A 14,197-nucleotide genomic window follows, 5' to 3' on the forward strand; every position below is an offset into this window, starting at 1 on the left:
GTTCAAAAGTTGTTTCTACCCTCAGACATGTTAAAATTCTCTTTTTGGTCATAGGTATCATATTTTTTAACAGGATTTGTTAGATTCATAGCCAACTTAGTACTTATTCAGAAATAACATTTCATATCTGATTACAGAACAATAGTTGTTTCTGTTTGCTTCTGTTGTCAACCTACCATGTATATAGTTGTCAATTGCAGTTTTGTTTCAGAGTTTCCTAAAAACTTGTCTTTAGCCGACCTACATACATTTCTTAATTTCTTTTCCCTGGCTTAGCTATATTGTGGCCATTCATTTTTTTTATCATATACAATGGGTGTTGCATAACCAAAAGGACTGCTCTGTTTGTGATTGCCTGGGACTTTAAGTTCAGCAATGGTTTTCTTAACATTTATTGTGCCTTTCATAGAAAATATCAAGAAAGCCAAGTGCTGCATTTTGTGGGTTTTCTACACTTCTCCCTAGATTTCTTCCTCTTCTGAGCTAAACACTATTCTCAGTCACTTCTCACTACTTTGGCTCTTCTCTCACTTGGATCCGTTTTGCTCTGGCTTTCCTACCTCTTCTAAATTGGCTGTATTTTAAGCACACAGTTAAGGTGCTATCTCTTATTCTCTACCAAACTCTTACCTGAAGATGGTTGCCAAAAATCAGGGGTCAGTCCCTCTGTTGGACTAGGTATAATTTTGGTTCTTTTAAAATAAGTAATTAGGCCAGGTGCAGTGGCTCACGTGTGTAATCCTAGCCCTTTGGGAAGCCAAGCTGGGTAGATCACTTGAGCCCAGAATTTGAGACTAGCCTGGGGCTAGCTTGTTTGCATTAGTCCGTTTTCACACTGCTATATAGAACTACCTGAGACTGGGTAACTTATAAAGAAAAAAGGTTTACTTGACTCACAGTTCCACATGGCTGGGGAGACCTCAGGAAACTTATAATCATGGCAGAATGTGAAGGGGAAGCAAGCACCTTCTTCACAAGGCAGCAGGAGAGAGAGAGAGAAAGAGAACAAGTGGGAAGTGCCCCACTTTTAAACCCTCTGATCTCATGAGAACTCACTCACTATCAGAGCATATAGGAAACCGCCCATATAATCCAATCACCTCCCACCAGGTCCCTCCCTAACATGTATGGATTACAATTCAAGATGAGATTGTGTGGGGACACAGAGTGAAACCATATCAAAGGTGAAACTCTGTCTCTACAAAAAATAAAAAAATTTTATTAGAATACAGAAAATTAGCTGGGTGTGGTGGTGTGCACCCAGAAGTCCCAGCCACCTGGGAGGCTGAGGTAAGAGGATCACCTGAGCTCAGGAGGTCAAGGCTGCAGTGAGCCATGATCATGCCACTGTACTCCAGCCTGGGTGACAGAGTGAGGCCTTGTCTCAAAAAATACATAAAATAAAATAGAAAATTTAAAAATAAGCAACTAGGTAAAAGTTTTCAGGAGGCCAGAATATCAGTCAATTAAAGATTTATTCTGTCTTTTTTTATTTTCTGGCTAAACAATATAACACGTCATTCAAATATTGCCCAAATTGATTTTAGCCTTCTGCTTCTGATATCTCTCTTCTCCACCAATTAGGGTTGGGTACAGAGGGTTTTGCCCTCACTTGGTAAAGCTTTCTGGTTTGTTTTTCAACCTATCCTGGGGCATAATGATTGGCAGTAATGACACTCAGTCAGACATATCTCTGTCATTTCTCCTGAGGCACAACTTACCTCTTAGGTTCCAGAAGTAATAAGACAAACTGGTATAATTTTTGGACAAAGAGTTCACAGTTTTCTCACAAAAGAGTTTTCACAAAAGCTTTGCAATTATTGCATATAGTTACAGTAATGTAAAATTCATCTTTTTGAAAAAGATGTACATGCTTTTTTTTACTCTTTGAAACAAGAGTGAACATTTACGATGACATGTTTCTATGTTTTTCCTAAAAATAAAGGGGAAATGTTTTTCATTAAATATATGGAAAATATTAGGAGGCTTCAGTCAACAAAGAAGATCCCCCTTTGACCAGGAGTGTCTCACAAGGCTGATCCTCAAAGAAAAACCCAGATTTTCTTTTAATCAGTAGTAAAAATATGGAAAATAACTTACAATCATCCAAGAAAATGTGTTTGTCTCTTGGTACATATATGCAGGCTTATAGAAGGTAATACACTTGCTTTTTTAATTTCTTGTTATAGATTTCACAGGAAATTCCAAAAGATATTCAAAGAGGTGTCGTTACATCCTTCATCCTTCCTCCCCCAATGTTAGTATCTTGTATAAATGTAATACAGTATTCAAACCATGAAGTTTACCTTAGTACACCACAGAGCTTACTCATATTTCACTAGTTATACCTGCACTCATTTGTGTGTTTGCATGTATAGTTCTCTGCAGTAGCATGTGCAGCAACCAATCAAGATGGAGAACTGTTCCATCGCAAAGCTCCGTCTTGCCACTTCTTTTTAGCCACCCAATCCTCTCTGCTCCCAAAACCCCAAATAATTACACTGCCTCAAGAATGTCACATAACATAGAATGGAATCTACAGTATGTAACCTTTTAAAATTGGCTTTTTCTATTTTATATAATTCCCTTTAGGTCCATTGAAGTTATTGAGTGTATCAATAGTTTGTTCTTTATTACTGCTAAGTAGTATTCCATGGTTTGGATGTACTAACATTTAGATGGTTTTGATGAACATTTGGATTGTTTCCAGGTTTTTGCTGTTGTGAGAAAAGCTGCTGTGAACGTTCATGTACCGTTTTGATGTGAACATAGGTTTTATTTTATTTTATTATTTCTGTAGGTTTTGGGGGCACAGGTGGTATTTGGTTACAAGAGTAAGTTCTTTAGTGGTGATTTTTGAGATTTTGGTGCACCCATCACCCAAGCAGTGTACACTGTACCTGATTTGTAGTCTTTTATCCCTCACCCCATTCCCACCCTTTCCCTCTGGGTCCCCAAGGTCTCTTGTGTCATTCTTACGCCTTTGCATCCTCATAGCTTAGCTCCCACTTATAAGTGAGAACATATGATGTTTCCTTTTCCATTCCTGAGTTACGTCACTTAGACTAATAGTCTCCAGTCCCATCCAACTTGCTGCAAATGCCATTAACTCATTCCTTTTTATGGCTGAGGTAGTATTCCATCATATATCTATATATACCAAGTTACCTCACTTAGAGTAACAGTCTCCAGTCCCGTCCAAGTTGCTGCAAATGCCATTAACTCATTGCTTTTTGTGGCTGAGTAGTATTCCATCATATATATATATTTTATATATATATTATATATATTTTATATATATATTATATATATATTTTATATATATATTATATATATTTTATATATATATTATATATATATTTTATATATATTATATATATATATTAAATATATATATATTATATATATATTTTATATATATATTTTATATATATATTATATATATATTTTATATATATATTTTATATATATATATATATGCATGCCACAGTTTATCCAGTTGTTGATTGATGGACATTCGGGTTGGTTCCACATTTTTGCAGTTGTGAATTGTGCTGCTATAAATGTGTGCAAGTATCTTTTTCATATAATGACTTCTTTTCCTCTGGATAGATACCCAGTAGGAATTGCTGGATCAAATGGTAGTCCTACTTTCAGTTCTTTAAGGAATCTCCACACGAATGTGCTAGTTTACATTCCCAGCAGCCGTGTAGAAGTTGTTCCCTGTTCACCACATCCACACCAACATCTATTATTTTTTTATTTTTTGATTATGATCGTTCTTGCAGGAATAAGGTGGTTATTGCATTGTGGTTTTGATTTGCATTTCCCTGATCATTAGTGTTGAGCATTTTTTCATATATTTGTTGGCCATTCGTATGTCTTCTTTTGAGAATTGTCTATTCATATCGTTAGCCCACTTTTTGATGGGATTGTTTGTTTTTTTCTTGCTAATTTGTTTGAATTTGTTATAGATTCTGGATATTTGTCCTTTGTCAGATGTATAGATTGTGAAGATTTTCTCCCACTCTGTGGTTGTCTGTTTACTCTGCTGACTGTTCCTTTTGCCATGCAAAAGCTCTTTAATTAAGTCCCAGCTATTTATCTTTGTTTTTATTACATTTCCTTTTGGGTTCTTAGTTATGAAATCGTTGCCTAAGCCAATGTCTAGAAGGGTTTTTACAATGTTATCTTCCATTTTCATGGTTTCAGGTCTTAGATTTGTCTTTAATCCATCTTAAGTTGATTTTTGTATAAGATGAGAGGTAAGGATCCAGTTTCATTTTCTTACATATGGCTTGCCAATTGTCCCAGCACCATTTGTTGAAAAGGGTGTCCTTTCCCCACTTTATGTTTTTGTTTGCTTTGTCAAAGATAGTTGGCTGTAAGTATTTGGGTTTATTTCTGGGTTCTCTACTCTTGAACATAAGTTTTCATTTCCAAAGGATAAAAGCCTAAGAGTGCAATTACTAGGTTGTATTCGTGTGGTTTTTGTTTTAAAAGAAACTACCAAACTCTTTTCCAGAGTGGTTGTACTATTTTATGTTCCCACCAGCAATGATTCAGTTTCTCTACATCTTCACCAGCATTCAGTGTGATCTCTATTTTTTAATTTTAGCATTTAGCTATATGATAGCTGTATAGTGATAACTCATTGTGCTTTTAATTTGCATTTCCATAATGGCTAATAATGTTGAATGTTTTTTCATGTGCTTATTTGCTGTCTGTATATCCTCTTCAGTGAAAATGAGTGATCAGGCCTTTTGCCCACTAATTGGATGCTTTGTTTTTTTTTTAACGTTTGAGTTTTGAGAGTTCATTGTATATTCTAGACACATGCCCTTTGTCAGATACGTGGTTTGCAGATATTTCTGTCTGTAGTTTGTCTTCTTATCCTCTTAACAGTGTCTTTGACAGAGAAACAGGGGTTTTTGTTTTTGTTTTTGTTTTGAGACAGAATCTTGCTTGGTTGCCCAGGCTGGAGTGCAGTGAGGAGATCTCGGCTCACTGCAACCTCTGCCTGCTGGGTTGAAACGATCCTTCCGCCTCAGCCTCCCAAGTAGCTGGGACTGCAGGCATGCACCACCATGCCTGGCTAATTTTTTTTTTTTTTTTTTTTTTTTGAGTCAGAGCCATACTCTTTGCTGGAATGCAGTGGTGCGATCTCAGCTCACTGCAACCTTTGCCTCCCAGGTTCAAGCAATTCTCCTGCCTCAGCCTCACTAGTAGCTGGGATTATATGCGCCTGCCACCATGCCCAGCTGATTTTTGTATTTTTAGTAGAGAAAAGGTTTCACCGTGTTGGTCAGGCTGCTCTCGAACTCCTGACCTCAAGTGATCTGCCCACTTTGGCCTCCCAAAGTGCTGGGATTATAGACATGAGCCATCGCGCCCAGCCAACAGTTTTTAAATTCAAGAACGTCAAATTTATCAGTACTTCCTTTTATGAATCATACTTTTGGTTTCAGGGCTAAGGCCTCTTTGCTTGTCTTAGGTCCCAAAGATTTTCTGTTTTTTTCCCTAAAAGTTGTATGATTTTGTGTTTGTATTTAAGTCTTCAATCCGTTTTGAGGTAATTTTTATATAAAGTGTTAGGTTTGGTTTGAGATTCATCCTTTTGCCAATCAATGTCCAGTTGCTCCAGCAGCATTTGTTGAAAAGGCTGTCTTCCTTTCATTGAATTGCTTTTGTATCTTTGTCAAAAATAGTTGGACATATTTGTGTGGGTTTACTTTTGTGTTCTCTCTTCTGGTTCATTAATCTTTGTCTATCCCTTTAACAATACTGCACTGTTTTGATTCTGTACTGATGTAGTAAATCTTAACATTGGGAAGAATGAGTGTTTATTTTTTTCAAAATTATTTTAGCTTTTCTAGTTTGTTTTGGCTTTCCATGTAAATTTTTAAATAAGCTTGTCTATATCTATAAAACACCTTTTGATAGGAATTGCATTAAACCTATAAATCAGTTTGGGGCAAATTGATGTCCCAGTTAATGGATATGGTAAGTCTTTCTAATTTATTTAGGTCTGATTTCCTTCATCAGCATTTTATAATTTTCAGCATACAGATCCTGCACATTATAAATGTATAGCTAAGTATTTCTTTTTTTTTTTTTTTTTGACGCTCTTGCAAATGGTATTGTTTTTAGTTTTGGTTTCCACATACCATATTTGTTGTTAGATATAAAAGTGCAGTTGATTTTTGTTTTTATGTTGATCTTGTAACCTGCAAACTCACCTTGCTGAACTTATTAGTTCTAGGATTATATTCATTTTCTTTCTCAGACCTGATGATGTGAATTACATGGATTGATTTTCAAATATTTAACTGTCCTTGCATACGTAGAATGAATCCCACTTGATACTGGTCTATAAATAATTATTTGTATACATTGCTGAATTCAGTTTGCTAATTTGTTGAAGCAGTTTCTTTTTTTGTGCTGTCTTTGTGTGGTGTTGCTGTAAGGTTAATACAGATTTCATAAAATCATTTGAGAATACTGATTTCAAAAATCATTTGTTCCTTCCTTTTCTGTTTTCTTGAAAGATTTGTGTAAAATTGGTGTTAATTGTTATTTAAATGTTTGGTAGAATTGTCTATTGCAATTGTCTGGGCCTGGAGAGCTCTTTTGTAGGAACTTTTAAATTACAACTTCATTCAGCAGAACATTGGAGAAAAAGTATTTTTTAAATTAACAACAATAAATAAATTACAACTTCAGTTTCTGTAGTGATTGATTAATAGGACTATTTAAGTAATTAAGTTTGGGTAGTTGGTAGTTTTTGAGGAATTGGTCAGTTTCTTCTCTAAGTTGTTCATGAGCATTATGAACAATATTATAACATCATTTATATTATTTCTTTCTTCTCCTTTTAATAATTGCAGGATCCCTAATGATATCCTCTATTTTGGACTGCTTTTGGTGACTTGTGCCCTTTCACTTTATCTTTGTCTGTCTTGCTAAAGGTTTATCAGTGTGTTTTTTTTTTTCTTCTCAAGAAACCAGCTTTTTGGTTTTTTAATTTTATTACTATTTTTTTGAGACAGGGTTTCACTCTGTCGCCCAGGCTGGAGTGCAGTGGTGTGATCATGGCTCACTGCAGCCTTAACCTCCCAGGTTCAAGCAATCCTCCCATTTTGGCCTCCCAAGTAGCTGAGACTACAGATGTGTGTCACCACACTTGGCTAATTTTTTGTAGAGATGGGGCCTTGCCTGTTGCCCAGGCTGGTCTCGAATTCCTGGGCTCAAGTGATCTGCCTGCCCCAACCTCCCAAAGTGTTAGGATTACAGGCATGAGCCATGGCACCCAGCCAAAACCAGCTTTTTGTTTCATACGGTTTTGTCTATTGCTTTTCTGTTTTTAATTTTGTTGATTTCTGCTCTTATATATTATTTCCTTCTGCTTGTTTTAGGTTTATTTTGCTCTTCTTTTTCTAGGTTCTCAAAACAAGAACTTATTCAAATTAAATTAAAACAAGATTATTAATTTCAGACCTTTCCTTTTGATTAATGTAAGCATTTAGTGCTGTAAATTTCCCAACAGACACTGCTTTAGCTGCATGCCATAAAATTTGACATGTTATATTTTCATTTCCATTTATCTGTGTCTTTATTTGAGACTTTTTTTTTGGCCTATGGGCTACTTAAAGTATGTTGTTTAATTTCTAAGTAGGGATTTTCCTACTTTCTGTTATGATTTCTAATTTTACTTCATTATAGTCAGATAATGTATTATGTAGGATTTCAGTTCTTTTAAATTTGTTGGGGTTTTTGTTATTGTTGGGGTTTTTTGATCCAGAATGTGGCTTACTTCAGTAAATATTTCATGGGCACTTGAAAAGTATTTGTATTCTCCTTACTTATTAGAACATTGTATTCTCATTTCTGAGGTAGAGTGTTCTATAAAAGTCAGTTACACCTTGTGCATTGGTGTTGTTCAGTTCTTTTATACCTTTACTGATTTTCATCTAATATTTCTATCAGTTGCTGAGAGTGGGGTATTGAAATCCCCAGCTTATGTATATGGATTTGTCTGTTTTTCCTTTCAGTGCTATCAGTTTTTGTTTTACATATTTTTAAACTCTGTTGTTTAATGCATGCACATCTAAGATCACTGTATTTTCTTGGTAGATTGATAATTTTATGATAATGTAACATCCCTCTTTGTCTGTAATAATTATTTTGCTTTGAAGTTTACTTTATCTGATATTAGTTTAGCCACTCCTGATTTTTTGGCTTTTTAGAGGCAAGGTCTCACTCTTTTGCCTAGGCTGGAGTACATTGTCACGATCATAGCTCATTGTAACCTCCCAGCTCCTGGGCTCAAGTAATCCTCCTGCCTCAGCCTCTTGAGTAGCTAGAACTAGAAGCATGTGCCACCACACTCACCTAATTTTTATTTTTTGTAAACAGAGTTTCACTGTGTTGCCCAGGCTGGTCGCAAACTACTGGCCTCAAGCTATCTTCCTGCCTTGGCCTCCTAAAGTGCTGGGATTATATAGGAATGGGCCACCATGCCTAGCCCTGATTTTTTAAATTAATGTTTACATTATGTATATTTTCCCATCCTTTTATTTTTTATTTTATTATGTTTGAAATGAGTTTCTTGTAGACAGCATGTTATTGGGTCCAATCCATGAATCTCTGCCTCTTAACTAGTGTATTTACATCATTTACATTTAAAGTAATTATTGATACATTAGAGCTTAAAGGCCCAAAGATCATTTTTTTCTTTGACTTAAGATTCTTCTTACAATCTTACTCATTTAGCAATAACCACAAAATACAAGTCAAATAGATTTCCTAACAAGTGAGTACATATACATTTTACTACTATCTAAAGGAAACACTTAACCATTATTCCAGTAATCTCTGGATTACTCTGGAGCTCAACCTGGCAAACTAATGCCATTGGTTTCAGAGGGTAGCCAGTAGCCAATATTAGAGTATCTATTGATTGTTATAGCTAAAGGTATAGCCAGCTTCTGATGGATGATCTGGATCCTTAAAGAAGCTGGAAACCTCATCACAATCAAGCAATAACCTAAGAGCTTGATTGACATTGGCCAGATTATTTCACAGAACTCTTCTTTCTGACAAAAATGAAGATCTGCCAATTGGGGTATATCCTTTCCAATTTACATATGTTTGACTCTAAAGGAAATTGATTAGATTTTAGGTTCAGCCATTTATTCATTGTTATAACCTGAACCTTGCTAAACTAACTCCCAACTTCCATTTTACCAAATAAGTACCCCCTATAAAACCATAACTTGTTTTAAAAACAATTAGACATCAGTTAGTACCACATCCTGTTGTGTTTGTTCCTCTAAGGTTCTTTGCATCTCCCAGTCTGTGCCAAGATCCTGAATTAAGCTCAGAATTATCATAGTCAACATTAGAATAAACTGACAATTGACTCAGATATTGTAAACAGAGGCACAATTCATTTGACTACTACCTCCCAAGGGAAACACTTTGAAAGATAATATTCATTTAATTAAGTTTAGGTGTTTTGGGGGGTATCTTTACATATATAATCACACCTCATATACTGTGTTTTAAAATTATTCCAGACAGTTGGAATTCATTGTCCCAAGGTAAAATATATGATTTATGGCTTTGATGAAGATGTGGTTTGTGGATTCCAAATCATAGCCATCACTGTGTTCCTTTGCCTCTCTGTGGCATGATCTTCTTGAAGCAATCTCAAATGTTTCTTTTCGTGTTAATACACCTAGACTTACGGATTTGGAGGACAGAGACCTTTTCTTTTTCATCTTTGTATCCTCAGTACCTGGCATCCTGAAGACGTATAGTAAACTTATTGAATGAATTGGGGTAGTGTATGGGAGAGCCTGAGCTTTGGCCCTGTGTAAGTTGGAGTCCTGTTTTGATAGACTGAGGATTCTTGATCTGTAATAATAGATACAATTTTAATGAATAGAAGTTATTTTTGGATGGCATTGTCTAAAGTTTTTTTTGGTGGCTAAAGCTTAGAAAATATTTTTTTTTTACAAACACATATTGTGACTTGTCCTGGATTTGACCTATTCATTTCATCTTGTTTAATTCCTGTAATGATTCTGAAGGGAATTCCATAGGAAAGGAAATAGGAAAAATCCACTATGAAATATTCCTGTCACTGATTTTTCACATATATTCAGACTAACCAGAAACACAAAAATAATTTAATGGCAGTGGTTGAATGTGTAGGCATAGTATGATTAGCTCTGAAGTAAAATAATGATGTTATGTTTGAAATTTTCAACCTGTGCCTTATTAGTAAAAGACGTTTAAGTTCAACAATAGATTTCCACCTGAGAAAATAGATGTGAATAAAGAACTTCTTTTTATGTTATAATTGAGATTTTTGTTTTCAGTATGAGCTCTGACAAAGCTATTTGGGAAAGGAAGAAGGTACTGGGACTTAAAGTTTCTATTAAAATATAGTATTATTACCGTTAATCTCCTTAGTAAAAAGCTCAGATTGTCTACCTATTTCTTTAAAGGTATTTGACCAAACATTATTTTTTTGGAAATAAATGTTTAGATGAGCTCTATGTTTCTTTCTGAGAATAGTTTAAGGAAATAAAGCTTCCTGCTACTCTAAGAAAAAGCCCTATTTGAAGTCCAATATGTGGCATTAACTTATTTACTCTTATCAATTGGGTTTCCCTGTCATTGATTTGATTTTTTTTCTTTCATCATTTGATGTGTTATAGTCCAGTTTTGAATGATGGATTTTACGTCCAGAAATATCCTCTAGAATACATATTTCTGTGTTTAATTCTGTAGTGTCTCATCAGGAGGAATAGGCAAGAAGTTTAGATTCAGAGGGGTGCCACATTGATAATTTGGCTCACATTGCATGGGGAGAATAATCTCTCTCCTAAAATGAAGCACGAGGATAAGTAATAACTTTTTATGCATGATAAGCATCAAAAATATGAACCTGCTGGTCTTTGCTTTTCATTTTTCTTTACCTCTCTCTTTCAGTGTGAACCTCCTGCAGTGTGCACACGATGTGATCAATAACTCAATAACTTTTTTCATGCAGTAATTATCTCCATGTGATATTATCTGAACACTGTTTTTCTTTATTACTCAAAAGATGCAGGAGATATTTATATAACCAGCTGATCTCATTTTGGATAAAGGTGCTTTGTGACAGCAGGGGAAATAGTTTATTTTAAATAGCCTTTTAAAATAAATGCTCTATGAAAAGCTTTTCCAGTTAACTTTCACTTAGCATGAAGAAGGTGATTACCAAAAAGATTTAGTTCTAAAACTTGTACTTTGTAGATTTTACAGTATGATAGTCTTTCCTTTCTAACTTTTTTTTTTTTTTTTTTTTTTTTTGAGATGGAGTTTCACTCTTGTTGCCCAGGCCAGAGTGCAATGGTGCAATCTCAGCTCATCACAGCCTCCGCCTCCTGGGTTCAAGCGATTCTCCTGCCTCAGCCTCCTGAGTAGCTGGGATTACAGGCATGCTCCACCACGCCCTGCTAATTTTGTATTTTTAGTAGAGACAGGGTTTCTCCATGTTGGTCAGGCTGGTCTCGAACCTCCTGACCTCAGGTGATCTGCCTGCCTCAGCCTCCCAAAATGCTGGGATTACAGGCGTGAGCCACTGTGCCTGGCCTTTCTAACTTCTAATAAATACAATTTAAGTTAAAATATTGAACCATTGAACATAACCATAACTTTTTTCTGATTCCTCTTAATAAGGATATACTTACCAAGATATGAGCTAAACACCTACAAGTTCTGCCATCTTTGAACGTCTCACAGAGATTCTCATTCTAGGCAGAGATCCTACAAGAATCCCGGATGATGATCCCAGATTGCCAGCGCAGGTTGGAAGCCGCATATTTGGATCTTCAACGGATACTAGTAAGCAAAGACTTCTGTGTCTTATGTTTAAATTTTTTTCAATCCAATACATGGAAAGCCAAAAGTTTAAATATTTAACACTGAGAACTAGTTGGCAGTATTTCTTATTCACTTGCCCTTTATACCACTATATTTTAAAATAATTAATGGAGTTTAAATTGTGTTTTGAATTATGCCTCCAGTAAGAGTACTGTTTTCTAGCGTGTTTGTTCAATTTATTAAAATTTAGCTAGCTAAATTTATTTAAGTTATGATAGTACCAGTATTGCCCTGCAATGTCTTGATTATTTGTTTTTCATACATAAAGATCTTTTGAGACTTTGAGGATGAGTTGACTGATTAAAATTTTAAAAGATCTAATGTTTCAAAAGAATTTGGGATCTTATTAAAAGGATCTTGAATTCTTTCACATTCAGACCTTGATCAGTTTGAGAGGGGGAAAAAACCTGGTAATCTATGTAGTCCCCTCATATTAACTTGGAGCTGAATAACACTTATACTTGCTGGTATAAATGCCTTGTGATACAGAAGGTAGATAAAGCAGGAAATAATAACTGTTAAAATACTGTCTAAGACAGGAAGCATCATTTGTATTTCTTGACAGTTTAAATGCTTTTTTCTCTCATGAATCTAGTAGCTGAGAAAGTAATAGAAATTGCTTGGAAAAAAATAATGTTGGCCGCCAGGTGCAGTGGCTCATGCCTGTAATCCCAGCACTTTGGGAGGCTGAGGTGGGTGGATCACGAGGTCAGGAGTTCAAGACCAGCCTGACCAACATGGAGAAACCCTGTCTCTACTAAAAATACCAAAATAATAATAATAATAATAATAATAATAATGTCTTTGGATGATATATTTGTATGTGAAGATGTATTCAACAATATCTCTGCCCTCGAAGAGCTTATATTTACTAACAGAGAACAAAGATGTGTTTAAGGTATAACATGGAGGTTTAAGAAATTCTTACCTATAGTTTGAGCTAAGCAAATTCTCAGTCGTTTTGCTTTCAGTTTTCATATTAAATACACACATACTTTATTTCCTCTACTGTTTGTATATCTCCATCTTTTATTGACCTGACATAAATTGCTAACCATAGCTTCATTTAAAAATCAAACAAAATTTCCTATGTACTTTAGATAATATTATTTCATTTGTCTGTTATCATTACAATATATTAGTAAAAGTTGCCTGTATATCAGTATTATGGAAAAACTCAATCTTTAAATATCAGAAAATGAAAGACGTGTTTTGTTTCCTTTAGTGTAGGGTATGTAATACCCATTAGCAAGCAGGCAATTCATTTGTTTAATTCAAAGATTATATTTAACTCTGTTGTGACATCAGAAGCCTTCTTTGTCATTGTGAATAGTCAGTGGATTATTTTGGCCTGAATGCTGTCATATATGTAACATGTTAGTAAATCTTCCTTTTTACTTTTCTCTTTCGTATGATGATAATGGGTCAACAAAATGAGAATAAACTTTTTCTGAGGTTTTTATTTAATTAATGCTGGTAGCTTTAGAAGACTGTTATTCACTTATTTTATGAGAATATATACAGTGAAACAAAACCACCAGTTATTTCTTCCTTTCCTTGTAAAGAAGGAACAGAATGTGGGAAACCTGTGGAATTACAATATATTTAGATGAGGCTTGGGATTTTTTACTTTTAATTTTTTAGTTATTAACGTTAATGGTTTGTAATATTTGAGTAAATAACAAAGTACTGAAACTTGAAAAGGATAAACTTAATTTTTATTGTATTTCATTTTAGGAAAATGAAAAAGACTTGGAAGAAGCTGAGGAATATAAAGAAGCACGTTTAGTACTGGATTCCGTGAAGTTAGAAGCCTGAAACTTTTCTCGTATGGGGTGGTTTTTGCATTAAATCCTGGGGTCCATTTTACAATCCATTATTTTTGACCACTGCTATGTGTTCAAGTAGTATGAGAATGTGATTGTTTTTATCTGGTTACATATATATTTCTTTGTCTAATTTAATATGTCAAATAAATGAGTTCATCTAATAAAATTGTTTATTTTATACTTTACAAAATTTTTAAATTAACCTTTTATCATTAAACCACATAGACTTTATGACAGAGAACTATAATCTGTTAGGTTCTATTTGAAGTCTACATATTTTGCTTCACAAGCATGGATTGAGTTTTCAAAAATAGAATACCATTTTTTCAAATAACAATCCAAATTTTAGTTGGGTGTAGTGGTACATATCTGTATTCCCAACTATTGGGGAGGCTGAGGTGGGAGGATTGCTTGAGCCCAGAAGTATGAGG

General features: G+C 34.7%; 1 protein-coding gene across 2 annotated transcripts in view; it reads left to right on the plus strand.

Annotated features, from left to right (window-relative positions):
* Nucleotides 1-13,956, plus strand: part of TBCA (tubulin folding cofactor A) — an 84,798-nt gene extending 70,842 nt beyond the window's left edge. For both annotated transcript variants that reach the window (XM_031003538.3, XM_055366976.2), the window contains 2 exons: nt 11,812-11,898; nt 13,675-13,956. In XM_031003538.3, the coding sequence (XP_030859398.1) occupies nt 11,812-11,898; nt 13,675-13,755 (168 nt within the window). In that variant the 3' untranslated portion in view covers nt 13,756-13,956. The remainder of the gene's footprint in view (nt 1-11,811; nt 11,899-13,674) is intronic.
* Nucleotides 13,957-14,197: the final 241 nt, after the last annotated feature.

The sequence above is a fragment of the Gorilla gorilla genome, chromosome 19 (genome assembly GCF_029281585.2).
Source record: "Gorilla gorilla gorilla isolate KB3781 chromosome 19, NHGRI_mGorGor1-v2.1_pri, whole genome shotgun sequence".
Taxonomy (NCBI): Eukaryota; Metazoa; Chordata; class Mammalia; order Primates; family Hominidae; genus Gorilla; species Gorilla gorilla.